The 23670-nt window shown below is 39.2% G+C and overlaps 1 protein-coding gene across 1 annotated transcript in view; it reads left to right on the top strand.

Moving 5' to 3' along the window:
* The window catches only part of NBAS (NBAS subunit of NRZ tethering complex), a 194397-nt gene extending 173234 nt beyond the window's left edge, over positions 1-21163 (top strand). The window contains 3 exon segments of the mRNA XM_075414861.1: positions 1893-2037; positions 8094-8222; positions 19900-21163. Coding sequence (XP_075270976.1) covers positions 1893-2037; positions 8094-8222; positions 19900-20175 — 550 coding nt within the window. The 3' untranslated portion in view covers positions 20176-21163.
* The last annotated feature ends 2507 nt before the right edge of the window (positions 21164-23670 follow it).

Raw genomic sequence — 23670 nt, 5'->3', positions numbered from 1 at the left:
GTTTTATGTAGAGATAGCAGATAATGGATGTTTGTTAACAGATCAGACAGTATTTGAAATAATTATAAGGAATTGTGTTGAGAAAAGCTTTATCACAGAATCACAGAATGGTAGGGGTTGGAAGGGACCTCTATGGGTCATCTAGTCCAACCCCCCTGCCGAAGCAGGGTCACCTACAGTAGGCTGTAGAGGACCTTGTCCAGGCGGGTCTTGAATATCTCCAGAGAAGGAGACTCCACAGCCTCCCTGGGCAGCCTGTTCCAGTGCTCCGTCACCCTCAGAGGGAAGAAGTTCTTCCTCACATTCAGACGGAACTTCCTCTGCTTCAGTTTGTGCCCATTGCCCCTTGTCCTGTTGCTGGGCACTACTGAAAAGAGCTTGGCCCCATCCTCCTGTCACCCACCCTTCAGATATTTGTAAGTATATATTAGGTCCCCTCACAGCCTTCTCTTCTTCAGGCTGAACAAGCCCAGCTCCCTCAGCCTCTCCTCGTAGGGGAGATGTTCCAGTCCCCTCATCATCCTTGTAGCCCTCCGCTGGACTCTCTCCAGTAGCTCCTCATCTTTCTTGAACTGGGGAGCCCAGAACTGGACAGACTACTCCAGATGGGGCCTCACCAGGGCAGTGTAGAGGGGAAGGAGAACCTCCCTCGTCCTGCTGGCCACACTCTTCTTGATGCACCCCAAGATTCCATTGACTTTCTTGGCAGCCAGGGCACACTGCTGGCTCATGGTTAACCTGTCGTCCACCAGGACACCCAGGTCCCTGTCCGCAGAGCTGCACTCCAGCTGGTCCGCCCCAAGCCTGTACTGATGCATGAGGTTGTTCCTCCCCAGGTGCAGGACCCTGCACTTGCCCTTGTTGAACCTCATCAGGTTCCTCTGATGGTGCATGTTTTTAGCCCATTGTAGATGGGAATTGAAATGTATTAACTTAATTTATATTAGGAAGATGGCAATGTGGATGTGTTCCAGTGTTACACTTCATGCTGTTGTTTAAAAGCTCTGCTCCACTACCCGTTTCTGTCAGTACATCCAGTCCTAGTAAGTACACCTACCCCTAAGAAAAGTAGCCAGGGATCTCCATGATCTAGCAAATAGCGGCTGTAGGCCAAGAAATGTTCAAGCAACAGAACTCTGTAGTAAACATTGCCTTAGCCATCATGCATGATAAAATTCACTTGTATCTACTGTCTGTCATCTCTTTAAGTCTGTGTAATGGTGACATGGTGTGCAGTTCTGCGTGGAATGAAAAGAACATTTTAAATATGTAAAACAAATGTATCTGCATCCATATCTACTAATGGATAAGTACAGATGCATGTGCTTTCACTCTTCTACCCCGTTTGGGTGGGTTATTAAAAAAAAAAAAAAAAGAAATTATTTTTGCTTGTACTTGATGGACCTGAAAATTAAAATCTGAATCTTGGAAATATTTTTCCCCACTCAGAAGGAAGAGACAGATACTAGAGAGACAGATGCTGTTAGAATGATCAAAGCAAACAAAATTAGGAATGCTGGATTCCTGTCACCCTTCCCTCAATACCATTCTGCTTGGGAAATTAGCTGGTGTAAAGCCAGGAGAAGCTGTTCCTGTGCTGTTCCAATTTGATCAGTCTTTATCTGGTGCGTGATCCCTCAGGGATTGTAACAGCGTGTCATAATTCAAAATATTTAAAGCTTCTTTGTTGCATTGAAAGAATGATGGCATCAGGATAGTAACTTGTCTCAAAACTTTTTCCTATCTGTCATAGCATTGTACTTTACTTCACAAAAAAACAACAAAAAAACCCCCAACAAAACAAAAACTCAAACATGTACAGAAAATGGTGGAGGTATGTATGTGCGTATGTATATTTATATTCTGTATACATCTTTGTTTTTTCTGAGCAGATCGTGCACAGATGATAATCCCTGGGTGAAACTGGGGGCTGTTATGCTACAGAGATGCCCACCTGAGGAAAAGGACAACACAGGAAATGAAATTTTGAAAATCTGCCGTTCTTTGTATGACACAAAGCACATGCTCCCTGTCAAGGTAAGTTTTAACTTTGGGTGTCATGGGTATGAGTCCGGTTTGAGGTTCCAAATACAAGAAAAATGTTGCCATACTGGATCAAGTCCAGTGGAGAGCTAACAAGGTGATTAGGGGGCTCAGCCACAGTAAATGCAGAGAAGCTGAAAGGATTTGGTTCATTCTGTCTTAAGAAGAGGTGACTGAGGGAGATCATATTTCTGTCTTTAAATATGCAGATGAGGAAACACATAGAGTAAATGGAGCCAGCCACTTCTGAGAGATGCTCAGTGATAGAACAAGAGGCAATAGAGACAAGTTGCATCATCAAAAAACTCTCATGACATACAAGGAAAATGTTTTTCACCGTTAAAGTGGTGAAATATTGGAGTAGGTGGATGCCTGGAAGAGGCAAGGAGTTTCCTTCCTTGGAGGCATTGAGAACTTGACTGGATCATGACATGTGGAGTCTGTGTCCTTGGAGGCATTCAGAACGTGACTGGGTTTGATCTTGTTGGACTTGCTTTGAGTGGAGGCTGATTGGATTAGCTGACCTTTAGAGGTCTGTTCCAATGTACCTTTGAAGTATTTATAGACAGTCTTTAATAGTGCATTGTCATTAACGTTAGTGTGGCAAAAGCTCTTAAATAATCAGTAATTTTCTCACTAATAAAGGCATAAAAATTTAGTGAGGAATCCTTGAAAAATGTGTTGTTGGTGGAAAAAAAACCCTAATATACAAGTAATTGGTTTGTAGTAATCATGGTTTTTTGTCTTCCTTGACTATGTATGCATCCTTCTATACAAGCATCTCTTAAGTGTGAAATTATTGAAGCGGTTTTGCACGTAAACATTGTATACTATGAAGACAGATTTGAGAAAAGCTTAATAAACTTCACACAGCTTTAGAATACTCATATCTGTATTTTTAGTAGGTTGATTAATCCCTTATAATCATCTTCATGCAATCATAGCCTGTTACAGGAAACAGCTGATGTTAAGACTAGAAGCAAAACAGAAACAACATGTTCTGTTTAAAATACAGGCAGGTGGGGTGTGTTGTTTTTTTTTTTTTTTTTTTAAATAGTTCAACAGACTGATTTAAGTCAAACTCAAGATATATGTAAACCATGATTCCAGATGGTGTCAGTAAGCTGAAATGATAAATACATTTATTAATTCATTTATTCCACCAAAAATTTTGGTAGAAGGCAGGTCTCCCTGTCCCTGGGGCTTGCGTAAGTATATGTAACTTTTCTTTACAAGGCGTTGAATGGTGCATCATAGCTTCTAAACTCATGATCTTACTTGTGCAGAGGAGTAGTCAAACTTTGTCAAAGTAGCATTTTCTGACTCACCTCAGTGAACCAGGAAGACAAATCCCATCCAAGGTCGCTGACGTACAACTGTCAGTTTACCAAGAGTTCTACTCAAGAATGGGTCATGGTTTGCTCAGTTCTCTTAAATGAGTGAACTTTTTCTTGAATTCTGTAACAAGTCCCAATTTACACACAGTTTTGGTATTGGTTGGCAGCTTTGGCTGGAGGTGCCTTCCTTTTTTAATGTACAGAATTTTGGAAGAGTGCTCTGTGTAGGTGTGAGTATGCAGAGTATGAAGATATTCTGCTCCTCAAGCATAAACTAGCTTTACCAATGTAAAATATCTTTTTCGTGACTAGAATGCTGTACAGCAACAGGAGTTGCACTGAAATGTGTAATTGTAGAAGTACCTAGAAACACAGGCTATGTAGCTGTAAGTGTCTACTTGGGAAGAGGGGTAATGACATGGATAAATTTAAGTAACTTATTTGTATGCATGGCTACAGTACTTAAGTGCACGAATTGGAGACTTGAGATCATGTGGCTGAATCAGATGAAAATCTGATTACTGACAATTAACCTGTTTAGATGACTTCACATTTCAATGAATACACCGAGTAAGAGGACAGACATAGAATGATGGAATTCTAAAAACTGAGACATCAGTTTTTTCACCATGAATAACATTTGCTATTCTAAGGTCCAAAGACTGTGAGGGAAAAAACATTTACCTTCAAGTCATGATGGTCTACAAGTTAGAAAAACTGTTTTTTTAGATGTAAACAGAAATGTTTCTCTGTCAATTTATTCTACCACCTGCTGATCTTCCTAGGTTTTTTGCAGCCAAGTTCTTTCTTAGTGTCTTTTGCGGAGTTGCACAGTTGTAATCTTTTTGTCTATGTCTGTTTTTTTTATTTACATTATTTTATTCAGTGGATAGATTTTTCCATTCCTCTTAGCTGAAATAAGCATTTGTGTGGAAGGCACATGTGTTTGGACTGTCTGACATCTCCTGCACTGCCTGATTAATCTCTTTAGAAAGGGGCAAATCCTTCTTCCCCTGAGTAAGTGTTAAAGTGTGACTCCTCTGAGTATCTCATGTTTTTCTATTGACCTGTGGGTCATGTGTCAGTTAACATAAACACCTAAATGGGAGAATGCATCTAGTCTCTTATTTGTACTCACCTTGGGGCCCTAGTGCCTATCAGATGCTTATCTATTAGAATAATATAGCAGCCAGTGGGTCTCCTTTTTTTTCTTTTTGTAGCTAGTTGTTCCTGGGCTTTATATAGGAGTTTACACTGTATGTTTTTCTTCATTCACAGATATCTTTGATCATTTTGTTCAGATAATTTGCAATTTAAATGGTGCCCTTCAGTTTGCTTTCAGCCTCTCCAGACACAGTGCCATTTGTACTCATTATCCAGCCCTTCAAGCTATCCGTGAAAACTAGACCCAAAACAGACTCCTATGAAATCTGTTTTGTATGCCTCACTGGTGTTACAGTGAACCATTGATAGCTGCATAACTAGGTAAAAGACAAAAATTATCTTACAAGTTTCAGCTAAATCATGGTAATCCAGATTTTGAATTAGGACTTCCCCCTCACAGGTAACTTCATACTGCCTCTAAGCGCAGCCTTTCGCTGCAGGCAGGCAGATGCATTGCTTTTGAGTGCTTATTACAAAAAAAAAACCAAAGTCCCTTGTACTGCATTGAGAAGCGATGGGAGTGGTGGCTTGCTGCTTAGGGTTGGGTTTCCAGTTGCTGTCCAGAGCAACAAGCAGTGCAGTCATTTGTGGCAGAGATACAAGGAGATATTTGTAGTATTGGGACAGTCTGTGCTTGGCAAATTTTCCAGTCTCTTCCTATGGAAAAAGGGATGGAGGCCACTCCCAAGGGTTTGCAAGTTCGACCACACTATCCTACACCTTATTTCCCTGGTGCCTCGGATGGTGTTCCATGTCACATTTTCAGAGTGTTGCTGAACTTAAAATATGCCATAGTGATAGTCTTTTTCTGAACTACAGAACCTGTTACAGGTGCAAGTCATCTGACTGGTACCTACCTGAAACCTGATGACCTTTTGGCATCAAAATCTGCTAGTGTAAGATAAATGGAAGTTAATTAGATAGCTAAACCTGTGTTTTCTTACGTGGAGGCCTTTATACATCTGCAATGAACAAAGCGGAATGTGTTAGAACACGTCCTATTAGAATGTGTAATCAGTACTAGAGTATAATTGTGAAGCATCTAAGAAGAAAACAAAATGCTGGCATATGATCTAAGTTAAAAGTTATTGCTTTGAAGATAGCAATGTTAATATCTGTATTACTGCATTTACTTGCTGAAAGATTTAGTTTATTTTATGGCAGCTCATTGAGATGGCAAACTCTGATTCAAGACCTGCATCTTTTCTCTCCCTGCTCTGTTGCTTTAAAAACGTACAGTACCTAGTTACGTTTTACAATTTGCTGAGTTTCCTTTTCTTGCACCCACAAACCAAAAATATGATTTGGGGCTCTCTTAGAGAGCCTTTTTACACTTATCGGTTACTTCTTATGGTCCTGCTTCCCCGTTTAGTTTTGAGAGGCTTTCAGACAGAAAAAGCAAGCATGGTGAAATTGCTGTTTTGTTCAGCTTATGTACGTTCTGACTCTTGGAATTTATTTTACTGAACATAAGCTGCTTTTATTGCCATGGATACACCTTTTCAAGAAAAGGAGACGTAGTATGAATCTCTAATTTTACATTTAGTAAGTTTTCTGGTATGGCAGACATACTGCTCAAAAGAAATACAATGGAATATGAAATTATCATAAGAATGGAATATGAAATTATCGTAAGCTTAATAAGCATACAACCGATCAGATAAAGCTTAATGTATTTATTTAATCCTCTTATTCCTTGATCCTATATCATATCCTTCACTGAAAACATCATCAGTAGCAGTACAGAATACAAGTTTAGAGGAACAAGTCTGGGTAAGAGAACAAGCCTTACCCCAGTGATGCAGAGCTCAGTGTGATAGAATATGTCCGTCTAGGTAGTGCTTCTTGAAGGTATAAATTTAGATAAGACCGAACAACATGCAGCCTGTGCCAAGCAAGGCCAGGTGTCTCTGCAGTACATTACAGTTGGAGCATTTAACATCTCTTCATCTTCCAAGTAATTTTTAGGCTTTTAGGTTCGCAGCTACTAAGCCCATGCTGCTGCAAAATGTAGTTGCATTTTGGTCATGTAATTGTTACACTTGTCATTAATCTTCAAAAGATGTTAAAAAAAATATGACTTGCATTCTCCCAACTTAATATTTAGCTGATGAGCTCCTTCGACAATCACTCTGTAAATGTTGGAGTGAAACAGAGAGCACCTCTAAGAGCTGGGTACCATTTTCAGGGTGACTATCATACAATACCCAGAGCACTTAGTCTGAGTTGTCCTGGAACATGGGACATCTTTGATGGGCCTCACTGGGAAGTGGTTGTGGCATATGACCAAAGTTCTTGCAACTGATAAAAAGGGAAGTGGAAGTTTTAATTTAATTTGTAACATAATTTGTGAGTTGAAGTACTTTTTGATGTATAAATGAATAAATCACTGCAGTGTTGAGGAAAAACAAAATCACAATTTATGTGTAGGAGATTAAAATTTATCTTGGTCTTTAGTTAAAAATAAATAAATAAAGCTTTGGAAATGCACGGTAGGTTTTCTTGTTTGGTTTTCACAGAATCACAGAATAGAAGGGGTTGGAAGGGACCACTGTGGGTCATCTAGTCCAACCCTCCTGCCGAAGCAGGGTCACCTACAGCAGGCTGCACAGGACCTTGTCCAGGTGGGTCTTGAATATCTCCAGAGAAGGAGACTCCACAGCCTCCCTGGGCAGCCTGTTCCAGTGCTCCGTCACCCTCAGAGGGAAGAAGTTCTTCCTCATGTTCAGACGGAACTTCCTATGTTTCAGTTTGTGCCCATTGCCCCTTGTCCTGTCACTGGGCACCACTGAAAAGAGCTTGGCCCCATCCTCCTGACACCCACCCTTCAGATATTTATAAGCATTTATTAGGTCCCCTTGCAGCCTTCTCCAGGCTGAACAAGCCCAGCTCCCTCAACCTCTCCTCGTAGGGGAGATGTTCCAGTCCCCTCATCATCCTCGTAGCCCTCGGCCACTTCCCTCTTACGGAAGACTTACGATGCTAAATTTTTGCTATATTATAAAATAGGAGAAATTAGATGAACAAGAGAAAGTTGATTTGCTAAACTTTAATTGTATATAAAAATCTGTATAAAATTTGCAAAGATTTTGCAACAGAGCTTTATAACGTTGAACTCTGGTATGTGCTGTTATTTCCTTTTTATTTTGTTCCACTTTTATGATTGCATATTTGAGGTACAGAAATGTCATAGGTGTCTGTTATGTTTCTTCGTATGCTTTGCAGTATTTCAGTAAGCACAAATATATTAGTCCCACACAGAGCTGTGATTGCTCTTTTGTTCTTTCACTAAAACTCTGGGTTGTAAAGGTGATTCAGTACCTGCCTTGTCTTAATATACAAAATGTTGCACTTATAATCCTGTGTTCCACATTTTTTTTTTAATTTGTCCTTTCAAGTTTTCAAAGAGTTATTTCCAACTGGGAATTCATTTGTTTTAAAAGTTTGTATTCATTTTGCTTTTGACACAGAATTTTCATAAATTTTAGTGTGAATGATTATGTTGGTATCTCCAGAGATCTCACCGAATGAGTTTACTTTTATTTTCAGTGTATAAAAGAATTATGTTTGCTGCTGCTTAATCAGTCCCTCCTGCTGCCATCCCTGAAACTGCTGGTAGAAAGCAAAGATCAAGATCTTCACGCTATGGTGCTGGAGCAGATAACAGCTGTTGCTAAGGTATGAGCAGTTGAATTAACCACCTTTCAGAGTCTGAAGCAATAAATTAACTCTTTCATCTTCATATAGTAAGCAGAGACTACTGAGACCCTTATCGTTATTGAGATTTTCCACAGCTATTGTGTCCACAGTGAGCAGTAACTCAGGGCTGGTAAGATCTTTTATATATACTTGAGGTGATTAAAGATCGTGGCACTTTCTTTAAATTATCTAGTATGCTATTTTGAGTCAGCGTGGCCGGACAGAAATTATTCTGTTATATGAAGTAGATTGTTATCTCTGTCTTCATATTCTAGCTCTTTGGGTTTTTTTTAAGTGATGATAGTACATCAGATGAGTTAGCTTGTTTCGGAAAAACTTGGCAGCCTGTGCATATACACGTGGAGAGCTGTTAACGTCACTGGTGTGTTTTAGAAAGGTTAAAATGCAAGATGGTATGTTTGGGGACTTTCATGCAATTTTAAACAGGTTTTATTCAATACTGCAGAAAGTTTCTGGAGAAAGAAACCTACATACTGTCTTTTTTTCTGTGGACAAAACCTGAAAGACATTACTGTGTATTTTTCAATTGTTACATAAATTTATATTACTTTTTTGTGTGTGTGTGTTTTTCCCTGTGTATTTGCTTTGGAGTTAAGAAGGGACACCTAGAAAGATAAAAGCTAGTCTCCTAAACAAAACCATATTATCTTTTATCTTTTTTTTCTGAAAACTGAGGGGGATTTAAAACATCTTCAAGCTCTTAATTGAACTCGTGCATCTACAGCCTGACTTTCTTGGTTTTTATGTTAGCTATGGTCTACAGTTTAGCACTCTACCACAGAAGAGAAGAGAGGTATTGTCTCAGACCTTTATATGAATGGGAATGGCTTTCCTGTCTGGCTGAATTAACCGCATTGAACATTTACAGAATTATAATATATAGGTAGGAAAACCACATCTCTAGTATTTCTAAATTCAGCACCATATCTTAGGGAGCTCCTGGTTGTGTATCACAATATAAAATAATTATTGACGGCAAATTTCCCATATGCTACTTCAAAGTGAAACTGGAAACAGAAATGAAACTGTGTATATCTTTTTAAAATAAGCATTCACAAAACACAAAAGGTTTGAAAACATGATTTGTAGGGATTCAAATTGAATTTATAACTTCTTTCAGAGACACACAGAGTAGGCAAACATTCCCCCTTTCTGCAGGAGCCTTCTAGGGTAGGCCCTCTGCTCTAGTTATATTAATTGCATCAAATTTTTTAGATTCCTTGATTACAACAAATGGTGCAGTTCTGTTCCCTACTTTCACACCATTCTTTATTTCCTGGAAAAGGTGTTCTGCATCCTTCTCTTCCCAGGTTTCTCCCTTAAGTCTCTCCTCCTCGCTTATTCCTCTTTACGTGATGTGTCTTTCCTTGTTACGCTGCACATGGTATTCCAGAAGCTTTCTCTTTTTGCATCCATTGGATAGCTTGAGAAAGGATTTATCTCCTTCCCCTTCAGGAGGACTCCAGAACACAACCATAAAGACTAGTCAGAGAAGCGGTAGATCTGGAGGCTTAGGCTCCATCTCAGATGTTGCTCATTTTCCTTCAAAAGGACTGAGTTACTATAATGGATGAAGCACCGGCTTTTTTTAACGTATTCTTTATGAATATTTAAAATGGTTTCATGGAAGGTGACAGGGCATATGAGATGTAATTCACCTCTGCTTGCATGAATATTCCAACATCATAGTTAGCATCCAGTATGAATTTGCAGTATTTCCTGCTTGGGTTTGGCATTCTAAGCAAAGAACCACGGGTTTTTATGAAGGTGTTGCTATTCCCTTTTCCTTGTACAAATAAACCACAGATTTTCTGAATTTTCCATAAAGCATAATTTTATAAATATTAACCACCAAAACTATAATAGATTATCTTCAGTATATTGATAGTTTTCTTTTGCCACCTGCAATTTTAGATTTTGTGTCTGCAAAGAAACGTTTTTTTGTAACTGTTGTTAAACAAGATGATATGATAGAAAAGCAATCAGGGATCTAATATATGCATGCACTTTCTCATCTATAAGTTCTTGCTAACCTTTTAAAATTGACTTTTTTGTTAAGAGGTGAAAGCTGCTGTGTAAGTGACTAGCTCTGAAGCTTGCCAGCAGGAATTTGTGTCCGAGTACATTTTATTTAACTGTTTTTAAAGCACAAAGCTGTGCAGTAGCACTTTCTGAATGGCTGCTAATTGTATTGCTCTCTTAACTGGCCTTTTCTTTCTGGTGTCCTACAGCTTTCACTTTTCTACACTCTAGCTTGATTACATTATATTGAAGTTTTAGGACTGGCTACCATATTATCTTCTTACTAATATAAAGCACTTTGTACACCTGTGCGTGCCTAAAATAATATTCTTTTTGACCTCCTTATGCAGGAGGCAGCTTGATAAGCTGTTTCTGTTTTTTCCTTCTAAGTTCAGTAATCATTTAAGCACATAGTTCTGTAAGAGTGCTGCATAACTGAGAATTTTCAAAGCGTTTAGCTTTGGTGTTTTTTGTCTTAAGTCAATGAAGATTTAACTATTGACTTCATTACATCACGCGTAGAGTTTGTCGAGTACTTTGAATGTGACATTCTGCTGCCAGCGTTGGAAAAGCAACTAGAACAGAAGAATGCCATGCTAAATTTAAAAGCTGTTCTTGTATTGTTTAGAAAGTATCTCTTACTCATTGTTTTATATATGTCTCATGATTACATTGGTTGGTGTTGTACTGAAACTGGATATATTGCTTAGCTGTGTCAGTGTTGTTTATTCAATATAATTTTGTATATGTACTTTTTGCTTTTTAAAAACAGTGTTCAGGCTGTTAATGCTTTTTGTAGAATTCTTAATGAATTTTTCATAGAAAATTCTGCTTATATTAAACAGGAAAAGGACAAAAAACATCTGGCAAAGGGAAATCATATCTATTGATTCCCTGACATAGTGCTAACACAGCTCACAAACATGGCTGTGAGGAAAAATACAGCACTTGCTTGCTGATACTATGTATTAGTTAGCCATTTGTTGTATGTTGCTGACAGCTTTATGGATGTTTACAGTTAAGGATGATGCTGAAGTGCTGATACTAGGAATTGTATAGCTTTTGCCTGTAATAAAACAACCGAGATTTTGTGTAAGCTTTTTTGAAATTGCAGACCTCTCTTTTTATTGTGTATCTTTTTATAAACTGCCACTTGTCTATTTTGGATAACAGAAATAACTATTCTTCCTGTGTTGTGTGGTGTGTGAATAATTTTAAAAACCAGTTTACTTAAATAAGCTTATTAATGCCAGCAGTGCTCAGAGTTTGCCCTTAAGAGTCAGATTGTTTTTGAGAATGGTTTCAGTGTTGTCTGTTCACTGGGTTATGTTTCAAACATTAAGACTGATTTTTATACTTCTGACAAAGCAAGTAAATATTCCATTGGTAGTTACACAAACAGCCAACAAATGGGAGTTAGTATAGTCAGTTCAAATACTTCAACAAAGGCTTTGATAGAAACTAGGACTAGAAAATGTTTCTAGTTAATCTAAAATAATACCTTCGCTCGGTTTACATACTGTACTTTCAACGCTGAAGTACTGAGACTACCTTTGCAACATGATTTATTGAAAAATTTATGAAAAATGATATTGAATATGTGAAATAATGGACCTTCCAGTTGTCTCCAATGTCTTATGCTGTTTATGGCTACTCACTTGGTGTGCCTTACCTTTTAAAAGAAATCCTCTTAAATTATGTGCATATAGTTAATGGTGATTATGGTAAAATATCTCTCTCTAGGTTAATTTTCTAGGGTTTTTTAATATCTGTTTGTTTTCTTCTCCCCGTATTTATTTGTCCTATAGCTGTAGACTCAAATAAAGAATAAAATGAAAAGGTTTTTTACTTCCAGTAGTATTGGAGAGCTAATACTCTGGAAAATAGCAGGTTCAGTTCTTTTCTGCTGCTTCAGCAGCAGCAGCTCTTGTCTTTCCATTACTATCCATATTTCATAACGCATGGATTTTATAGTGTATAAGTTATGGATGAAATATTGCCTATTGCCAATACCAGAACCTCTAGACACCTGTACAAACAATGCTGATGGGGAATTGCCCAGACCCTGACTTGACCTTTAGTTAGGCAAAAGATACCACCTGACCTGCTCTTGCCTATCTGAAATTCTCACAACAGGAGAGATTTTTCTTTTTTCCCAGATCTGGTGCATCACAGCAAGTACAGCTACAAAGTCCATGTAGGCTGTATTAGCAACCAGAAAAAATACTGGATGCTGATATAAGGTATGTCCTTGGTCTTGGAGAGTGGATCCACAAAATTCTTGCATTCATGGTTGTATGAGTTTGTGGAGGCCTCAGTGATTTATCAGTAAAGCCTTCTAGATTGCTCAAGAATTTCTTCTGAGTGCATCAGAAGAGGTGCCACCTGTGGCAAAGCTGATCTTCACCCACGTATTTCACACACAAGCTTTCTTAAAACTTGCAGGCTCCCTGTCTCTGCTTGCCCAGGGGACCCAGTGCCTTGGTGGAGCAGAGTGCCTCAAGGCTGAGCCCATTTGCAGTTCGTAACGTTAGTGTGCTGACGGCAAAGCCTCAGGCAGGCGTGCTTATTTAACCTATGCTAATTACGCACTGACAGCACGGAGCTCAGCATAAGACCCAAACTGCCATTCTGATTCAGAAATACAGCAGTCAGTGTAGGGGTGAAGACAGGTTGTACAAGTGCTTCATGTTTGGGTCGTTTGCCAAGGGCATTAGGGAAACTACTTGAATCCTGTGTCCTCTCCAAGAGCAGCACTTAGTAGTCTGGGGTAAGGTTCCTACCCATCCTGCTGAAGATGTGCAGAAAGTGCTCAGGACTTGTGGAGACAGACTGCAAGTGGGTCCTTGCTTCTGTACATGTTGAGGGGAACCTTGCTGAGATGTGGATTTCCATCTGTAGATGCAGATCCGTTTATAATTTCTGCATTAAAGAGACATTGCATAAAGTGCACAAGCCCTATTTGAAGCAGAGTGCTGTAGCACTGCTTCAGTGGAGACTGTGAGTGCTTCTGTTGCAGTTCTGTTTCTATTCTGCCTCACTTTCTAGATGAATATGCATGTCCCTAGAAGGGAAAGGTATTGATCATCACAGTCTAAAGGAGTGAGCTAGTCATCAGAAATACCACTTGAAGAATGCCTACTTCTTGAAAGTAGATTTCGGCCAATACCTAAATAGGTAAGTAAGTCAAGAAAAAATATCAGGTTGAAAAAAAAGCGAGGACTAGCATAATTACTCCCATTAGTTCTTTTACATATACATATGCACACTGTGTGGGCACCACACTGAATCAGTGCACACTTTTGCACTGTCATGTCCTACTGAAGGTGAGATGGATATGAAAAGTATTCTCCCATTTAAGCCTTCCAGAAGTAACAGGTTTTACACTAATAAAAAAATTTAGCACTCTGTACATGGAAGTCTAGATAGCCATAAATGGCTTTTCTCCATCGTATATACTCTGAGTTTGCTATTATTGTGGTTTATAGTGTGTTCACGTATTCACACAATATGGGAAGTGGTTGTGTATTCATTTCTGCAGAAGATACCTGCACCTCTGAGACTTGCGTAAACTGCAGTCAGCTACATCCCATATCACTGAAGCAGTGTTTCTGCGATCAGCAATCGACTTTGCTGGAACAGGTGTTTTAAGACTTGGAGTAGTAAGGGCTCTGCATATGCAGGCCGATCAGAAGTGACTCATTTTAATAAGATCCTACCTCTTCTGTCTGCCCAGAAGATGGTTAGGTTGCTTTTTAGAAACTATCTTGACAGAGTTTTACTCTCTTGTTTACAAGTCTTGTCAAAAGGGTGATTTTAAAAAGAAAATATAATGCCATTTAGAGAATCTGTGTCTACTGTAGGCTGATATTTAATATGCATGCTAGATGTATATGCTTAGAGCCAGTCTGTGCTAATTTAAACAACATTTCAAATATGATTGAAATCATTGACAATAGTAACCCTTAAGGATGTTTTGAATTAATATTTTCTAAAAGGTAAAATTTTGGGGATCGAAAGTCCATGTGGAATAGTATCCTGGCTGCAACGGAGTGAAAAATTAGGAGTCTAGCAAAGAGTAAGAATAGGTCAAATATACAAGCTCTTTTTTTGAGATACAGCCCTCCCAGCTTACAGTCATTTTTCAGCTGTATGTATTTGTATACTAAGTAACTGACGGTGGGTTTTTTCCTCAATTTTGTCCAGTTTCTCCTTAAACTTGGAGGAGCTTTTACATTCTGCAGTATCATTTGCCAAACAGTTCAACAGTGTGAAAACCCAACTGTTTCCTTTTATTTACTCTGAATCTGATCCTACTAGATTCATTTGATGCTTCATAATTCTTTTCTTATGACAGAATGTGTTTAATCAATCCCTGTATACTCTAATGATGTTTGTGTCTGCTCTATACCCTCTAAGCTGCCTCCTTTATGGATTGGGGAGTCCTAGTTTTGCTGAGGCATTTCTTGTATAGGCACCATATTATACTCTGTGGTGTATTTTTACTTTTAGATATATGCTCTGTGTGTTTACCTTTATATTGTTTATGAATTTTTTTGATTTAATGCTTGTTCTAGTTTACAATTATTTTTTAAATAAATGTAGTCTTAAGGTACATTTAAATTGATTTAATTTTTTAAAATCTTACAGCTTATACACTGAGCAGCAATGCTTAAATAAAACTATCTAATTTAAGGTTTTGAAGTATAGATTAGTTGATTAGTATAGAATAGACTATTTCAGTTGGAAGGGACCCACAACAATCATCTAGTCCAACTGCCGACCACTTCAAGGCTGACCAAAAGTTAAAGCATGTTAAGGGCATTGTCCAAATGCCTCTTCAACACAGACTGGCTTGAGACATCAACCACGTCTCTAGGAAGCCTGTTCAGTGTTTGACCACCCCCTTGGTAAAGAAATGCTCCCTAATGCTCAGTCTGAACCTCCCCTGATGCAGCTTTGAACCATTTCCACGCGTCCTCTCGCAGGACACCAGGGAGAAGAGATCGGCACCTCCCTCTCCATGTCCCCTCCTCAGGAAGCTGTAGAGAGCAATGAGGTCACCCCTCAGCCTCTGTTTCTCCAAATTAGACAAACCCAGAGTCCTTAGCCGCTCCTCACAGGACATGCCTTCCAGCCCTTTCACCAGCTTTGTTGTCTTCCTCTGGGTGCATTCAAGGACCTTCACATCCTTCTTAAATTGCCCAGAACTACACACAGCACTCAAGGTGAGGCCACACCAACGCTGAATACAGCAGGATAATCACCTCTTTTGACCGGCTGGGTATGCTGTGTTTGATGCACCCCAGGGTGCGGTTTGCCCTCTTGGCTGCCAGGGCAAGCTGCTGACTCCTGTTGACCCTGCTGTTCACCAGCACCCCCAGACCCCTTTCTGCAGGGCTGTTCTCTGGCCACTCCTCTCCCAATTTATACTTGTGGCCAGCATTACTCCATCCTAGGTGCAGAATCTGGCATTTTGACTTGTTAAATTTCATCCCATTAAACGTAGCTCAGAACTTATCTAGATCCATCTGCAAGGCCACTTATCCCTTAAGAGAGCTGACAGCACCTCCCAGTTTGGTATCATCAGCAAACTTGCTAATGGTGCATTCAACTCCTGCATCCACATCTTTGATAAATCTATTGAACAGAATTAGCCCTAGAATTGAGCCCTGAGGAACAGTGCTGGTGACTGGTCACCAGCCACTTGTAGCCCCATGATTCAGAATCTGCATATGTGTTAGTGAGGAATTTCTTTGTGTGCATTTGTTTTTATTTAAACTAATGACTCTTTCTTCATATGCAACTGATACCAAATATATTGGCATGGTCTGGAGTTGCAAAACTGATAAAAACAAATAGTTAATCTGTCTTTCTCAGCTGCCTATTTTTGTACAGATTTCTCATTAAACCTTGGCTTCTCTGTTCTGTCCACACCTGTCAGTCTCTGCTCAGATTTAACGAAGAGTTGCAGAATAGTTAGTGTCTTTAGCTGTGTGAAATGTGGTCATGGCGTCTGGTTGCCATCTTGTGTCTCCATCCAGTTGCCTCGAGACAATTACATTACATTACAAAGGCTTCCTGTTTCTGACCAGCTTTTCAGACAGCCTTGAAGTCAGAAAACGGGAAATGTTAATCAGTTTAACCTACTGGACTATTTAAACTTAAGGATGTATAGCTCAGATGTTTAATGGTTTTATGCTAGAAAAGATCGTTTAGTTTCAGACTTGTCAATTTCTGGGTTTTTGGCATATGAAAATCACACTAATCTGGAGGAATTTTCATTAACAGAATAACAGCTTAAAAACCTATTTTAAATTAAACCTCCCATCTGCTGTTAATCTCATTACTGTAACTACTGTTTGGCGAAGTTGTATCCTACAGACAGGTAAAGAACAGAGCACACGGAGCTCAGAGGTGAAGCAGAATATCGCTCCAGCCTCCCATTTCAGAAAAGAGGAGAGCTGTTTGGATAATGGCCTTAATATGCTGCACAGTATGCTACAAGATGTCAACGCTAGAAATTTTATTTAATGATCAACCTGTCTTCAACAGCAAAACACATCAGTAATTAATATATGACAATTTAGAGGAATTATTAAATAAAGACTTAAAGTGGGCAACTTAAAGACTGGACATCCCTACCGTTCTTAGAACTGTTCTGTAAACTGGACTTGTAACTGCTACACGCTATGGCATTGGTTTTGTAATCCGTAAGAGGTTTATGTAATTAATTATTAAAGTGCTGAAAGCCTTGGAGGAAGTCAAGTTTATTTTTAAGATTTCAATGGAAAGAAAAACACAAATCTAAATGAAGTAATGGAAGAAGTAGAATGAGCGTGCAACAGCAAACTCTCTTCCTGGTTAACATGTTAAAGACATTCTGTTTTTCTGGAAATCTCCTGAAGTTTCAGAGGAAGTGAAAATAGTAAATTGAAAGTAATGATCATGTGTTATTAATGGTAAATCGAAGGTGATAAAGAGTTGTAAGAGCTTTCCATGCTAAAATATTGCATGTTTTGTCTTTTTCTTTATTAAATTGTATTTTATGTTGTGTAGAGTGCACGCTTTTCCAAAACAGAGTAACAAATTACTCTATTTCTGTTGCTTTTCACATACATGCTTTCAGTCATCATGCTGACTCTTCAGCTCTTTCGCAGAAGCAAAACTTACATTCATTAGTCTAAATCTGTTTAGATACAATAAAGATCTTTCCTCTAAAAGAATTTTGTTATTACTTCAAAGGAAATTCTTTCTCCTGAAGCTAATTGCAGATTTCTCATCCGCTTCAATGCAAGGAGCTACCTGGTAGTGCCTCATGAACTCTCAGTGTTCCTCTATATGCAAATGTAATATTGATTTCTCCAATAAGGTGCCAAGCCCTGGGAGTCTTGCAATTCCATGCATTCAAGATAAAATTAAGTACTTGTTCTGATTTATGCTTTGAGCATCCTGTTTCTGGTTTGACTACCTGTAAGGGAAACTAGAGAGTGTAGTCTCCCACAGATGGCCAGTGTCAGATGGTGTGCATGAGCTCTCACAGTGTATGTGGCTGAGTATGTAAGATTTTTTTACCATTACATTTGGTTTTCTGGAGTAATAGATCATACTTCTGTCCAATCTTTCTGGGGGAAAAAAAGTAATTAAAAAACCCAAACACAACTGCAAATCAACACTGTTGTACATTACTAAGAAATGGTTGTGGAAAGCTCATGGGACAGCGAATTGGGTTATAAGCAAGAAGTGCCTGTTGTGGTGTGCTGGGGCAAGGGGTGGATGCAGCTCATTGTACACGAGCATGAGGAAGCAAATCTTGAACTAAAAGAGAGAGGAACAGAGAGAAGGGAATTTTAAATGCTGTCCTGAAAAGAATCAGGGTAAAACGTGTTGTGATGCTAATTAGATTAAAAATTGCTTAATTTCAGCTGTCAAGTGTCAGTGCCAAGTCTCTCAGTATACAGTAGTCATGTCCTGTGGTCCTGTGTAGCAGCTGAATTGGTCTTCAAGGGTGCCAAATCACTGGTACTTGCTTGGTACGCTGGTATCAACCATGTAGGATAGTACATCATGGGCTGCATCAGGAGAAGTGTGGCCAGCAGGTTGAGGGAGAGGATTCTGCCCCTTTACTGCACTCTCGTGAGACCCCACCTAGAGTACTGCATCCAGCTCTGGGGCCCCCAGCATAGGAAGGACATGGATGTGTTGCAGCGGGTCCAGAGGAGGGACACGAAGATGATCAGAGGGCTGGAGTACCTCTCCTACAAGGACAGGCTGAGGGAGTTGGGGCTGTTCAGCCTGGAGAAGAGAAGGCTCCGGGGTGACCTTATAGCAGCCTTCCAGTACCTGAAGGGGCCTACAGGAAGGATGGAGAGGGACTTTTCACAAGGGTGTGTAGTGATAGGACAAGGGGGAACGGCTTTAAACTAAAAGAGGGCAGATTTAGATTAGATATAAGGAAGAAATTCTTCACCATGAGGGTGGTGACACACTGGCACAGGTTGCCCAGAGAAGCTGTGGATGTCCCCTCCCTGGCAGTGTTCAAGGCCAGGTTGGATGGAGCTCTGAGCAACCAGGTCTAGTGGAAGATGTCCCTGCTCTTGGGAGGGGGGTTGGAACCAGATGATCTTTAAGGTCCCTTCCAACCCTTACCATTCTATGATTTTTACAGAAAATGAAACGGAGGCTAACCAGGCAGAATTAAAAATAAATAAATAAAATATATATATATAAAAAGAGAGGTTGAAAAAGCATAATTTGATTAGTTTATTTGTTGCTTGGTTAAATGCAGTTTTTGAAAACTGACTGTTGTCTACCCCTCCTTTTACCCTTTTCTTTGGTTATATGTATTTGGTTTATTGCACTTCTTGAAGTGGTAAGACACCTAAGCTGATTAAAAGAACACTGCATTTCAAGGAAGCCGGGAAAGACATGTCAAAATTAACTGAAATAGAATTTTAAGTATTCTGTAATGGTATTTGTAAAGCTATAGGCAAGTTTTTCAAGAGAATATCTGCTCGCATTTATCAAGTAACCACATTTTTCTGAGGCATCCGCAATGTCTCCCAGAGGTAGCAGCTCTGTGCTCCAAATCTTTTAAAATATAAGTTGTATTGTTCTGAAAACCTCATTCTTGCTGTGAGTGCTGAAACTGTGGAAAATCTGTGTGAGTCTGTAAATGTTGCCTATCATGTTAACACATGGAATGTGATGTATTATGTTAATATAAAGTGACTAAAATTTAATATACTGTTATCTTCCTCAGGGTGTCATTCTTGATATGGAGGTAAATGGAGTGGTCTGTTCTGTGCTGGGGCTGAGAACCTGTGAAAAGTCTATAAAGCTGTTCACGTAATCCTAGTGAGGTTGTTAAGCATCCTTATTCCTTAACTTTGTGCAGGGGAAATATTTATATTCATGTGATAGAGACTGTTAAAGACACATCTTTACATATTCTGGCGTATGTGAAGTGTTTATCCCTGCTGTTAATCCATACAGACTACTCGTCTCGCTTTCAGGATCACACTGGGTAGTTAGAACAGTCATGACATGTTCTAGTTTATGGACGTATCTGGTAATTAATTTTTAATTACTTTGGGTTTTTCTTTCTTCGTAGGTTGACGATTCCAATTGTGACGCTGAAATACTTTCCTTGCTCCTCAATGCCAAGTTAGTGGTGAAGTGCATATCCACTGCCTTCTATCCTTGCCTTATTGACCACTTACTGGCTAACCAGGGTGAAGGAGGCTGGAATGTAGAGGAAATAGCGAAACAACTCAAAGAAGCGGGGTTCATCGCAGAGGCCGGGTCCCTCTTGATGTCTCATCGAGGGACTCATCCTGCCCTAAGGACTTTTACTACTGCCCTTCAGGCAATTCAGCATTGGATCTAAAAGTGCTGGATTGATGCATTGGTCTGCCTTTTTGCTGGAGATCTTACACAAAGGGGAGAAATTGTTCTAGTGAAGTAACAAAGTTAGTTATTGCCTATGTTTTGTAGAAAATACAAACAGCACACTTACAATGAATTCCCATATACTTCTAATCATTTAAGAAAAAATTGGCATGGACAGTATCATTCTATGACTAGCAAAGCTTTGAATCTGATAATCCTTTTCAGATCAAAGAAAAGCATTAAATGATTACACTGTGACATATGAAACATTAGTAAGCTGGCAGGTTATATACAATTTGTCTTAATTTCTGTAATTTACTCTTGTCATAATGTAAAACTAATGTAAAAATATAAAGATATATGGAGCAAAAAAAGATCACAATAAAGAGTAATTTCTGAGAATTTCAAAACCTTGAAATTTGTTGTTATACAATGTTGTTACCATAGCTTTTGTTTGCAGTAAGTCAAATACTTTGCATTGATTGTAGTCTCTTTTTTCCTCCTTTCAGACAGATAAATATTTTCTTTCTTTGGACACTTTTTCTGAAATGCAGGTCTCTTCAGTGATGTTTATTCGTAAGGACAAGCTGAACTTCTCTGTGCTTGCAAACAGTTCTAATCTCTGAGGTGGTTTTCTCTGCAATTTGGGAAGCCCCATCTCAAATACTAATCATTTGTTGATCCCTTTTGTGAACACACTTTCAAAGTATTTTACTTACATTTTCCCTGAGTTCTGAAAAGTTACATAGGTTGATTTCCAGATGCCTTGCTGTCTTAATAAGGCAAAGTACTTCTGATTGTTTTTGAGTTGTTTTTTTTTTAACCAGAGGACTGTCTGTTTATTACACTGCATTGCCAGAGGGTTTTGATGTTTCCATGTGTTTATACGAATTTGTTTTTAAAATTAATCAGTAAATCTTGTGCCTAATCTTGTGTTCAGATCTCATTTTGATGTAAGAATGTACAGAAACATTACACACGATAAGATCCATAGGATAATAAAGGTTGGAACCAATCTCTACAGGCAATGTAATCTAACCTCCTCTTCAAGGCAGGGTTCCTATATTGTTGGAGCAGGTCTGTATTCCGTTGGGTCTTTAAAACATCCAAGGATGGATGTCGCACTGCTTGACCATCCCCATGTTGAAAAGCTTTTTATATATCTCCTCTGTTTCGAACCTGCCTCATTTCAGCTTCTTCCAGTTGTGTCTCATCCTCGCACCATGCACTCTGTGAAGAGCCTGGCTCCATCGTCTTGATAACCTTCTAGTACGTATTGGGTCCCCCATAGCCTTCCATCCTCAAAACAAACAAAAACCAAAAGAAGAACACAAAAATAATTCTAGCGCAGTGACTGTGGTTCATAGGTGAGAGCTCTCTGTACTGTCCCTACAGTACAGACACTGCTGATGGTTTCCGTCAACACTGGTCATACTCAGTCAACATTTGGCAACAGAGGGGAGGGGTCCAGTTCAGGTGCAGTTGCTCTGCTCAGTAATAGCACTCTTCCCTGAGCTTTCTGCTATTTGGGATAGCCAGCCCCATCATTACGCAGTATAGTTAACAAGCTGATTATTATCGAGACAGTAGATTCTAAAATCCTCTTTTTTCCTAAACGTCAGCGTAAATCATGAAGAAGGAAGAAAAGTGGGTTAAAAGCTCAAGGTAGCTATTTCATTATAGATATTATTACTGAGTTCTTTCTTAGACTTCAGGGTTTAGAAACAGGTGATGGCATTTGTGGAACCAAAACTGGCTCTTTATTAGCATCATCTTTGGCTTGGGATCTGCTTTATTGTATCAGCTTTTACTGCTGAAAACTGTTCAGATGTTAGCCTTACTTCCCACTGTACGCAGGATTCCTAACGAGATTTTTAACAGTGATTTCTTTCTTCACATTCTTGACTTGTTTTTTGTACTTCCTGGTCCCAACTGGCCTTCAGTGTTTTATGGAAGGTTATCTCATCCATGTATCTGACGTAAGTATCAAATTCAAATTTATATCATTCAGCTATATTGCCTTAATTCTATTATCTTATGTTAGCAGTCCCAAAAGCCCCAGGCTGGTAAAGCAAGGTATAGTGAAATTGCAGAGAAGAGAAAAATTTAAAAGCGGTAAAGTAACTGGAAATCAGTAGATGCAGGCAAACCACAAGTTGTAACTCCAGCAAAAGACAACTTGGATTATTCTGTAGAAGATATTTCTGTATTTACAACAGCATTTTGGTCTGTGTGCATGTTTTGTTCTCAGTGGGTTCAGTGCTAGGTTTTCTGACCATTCTCATTCAGGATCGTGGAAAGTTTGTGTTTAGTGTTGCTAGAGCTGAGCTGTAGATAAAGCTTTAATGAGCATTATTGATCTTCTGTCCATTTTCTGTTTTGCTGGCGTTACAAATCCATGATAAATGTTTTCCTTGCAGCCAGGACTACTCCTGATCCATTCTGTGTTCAAAACCTTCATCTATAAGACACAGTTTTAGTATATACATCCAAAATGATCAGCCTACTTTAGTGTATGTTCCAAATAAAATTTAAGCGGGGGGAAAAAATGTGAAAGAGGCACGTAACAAGGATACATACATCCCAGCGCCAGCCTTTTAGTATCTTGTGTATGGTAACATTTGAGGCTCCGAGAGTGATGAAGATATGCTAGCAAATGTTGTTGTGTTGGGTTTGGATTTGCTTTTTGGGTTTGGTTTTGATTTTGTTTTTTTTTAAAGGTTAAGAAACTCACCTTGGTATTAACAAGACACTGAACTGACCAGTTCAGTTTTGTTTGATTTGCAGTTGGGATCTGTTCAGAATACAGCATAATATGAATTCCCATCGCCCCCTCGGCCAATAACAAGTCTGTGCTCTGGAAATGTTTGTGCTCCCCAAAGCGGGTAAATAAAGAGTTCAGTTGTGTCTCCAGGAGCAATGCTTCCTAGGGCAATTAATCCTCTTTTGCCTGAGAAACACTGATAGTGTTTACATCTTTGAGGAGCTTTTTGCTGCCTCGTAGATATACCAGAGCAGCAAAATATATCACCTTTCTCTTGGATAAGTAGAACCAGAGATTAGGGAAGAAGGATGATAACTCACAATTTTGCTCTCTGCTGGAAATTGTATGTGGAGACTGTACATCAAGATGCAGAGTAGACACCTCTGTACTTATAAACGAAACAGTGCAATTCAGTGAGTGGAGTGGCTATATATGGTTCAGGTAGTTTCCTTCTGTAATGATTCTTTCTGTGATTTATTATTTTTTACATTCTGCACTGTGTGAGAGGATGCCTATAGAATATGGATACCTCCATCACAGGGGTAGGAATTCCTACGCTTGCAAAAACACAATCATTTTTCAAGCTTCTTTTCTTTACCTCTACTTTCCCTTCAAAACCCAGATAAGTGGGCAAGTATTCTGTGCGAGGGCCAATTTCACGAGACAGTAGGCAGACAGCCGCTGTGCCTGTGTTACCCCCAAAACAAGGTCTGCCAGGTGACACCTCGG

This window comes from Opisthocomus hoazin, chromosome 2 (assembly GCF_030867145.1).
Source record: "Opisthocomus hoazin isolate bOpiHoa1 chromosome 2, bOpiHoa1.hap1, whole genome shotgun sequence".
Taxonomy (NCBI): Eukaryota; Metazoa; Chordata; class Aves; order Opisthocomiformes; family Opisthocomidae; genus Opisthocomus; species Opisthocomus hoazin.
Note: the sequence above shows the minus strand (reverse complement) of the source record. Positions and strands in the feature narration are given on the sequence as shown.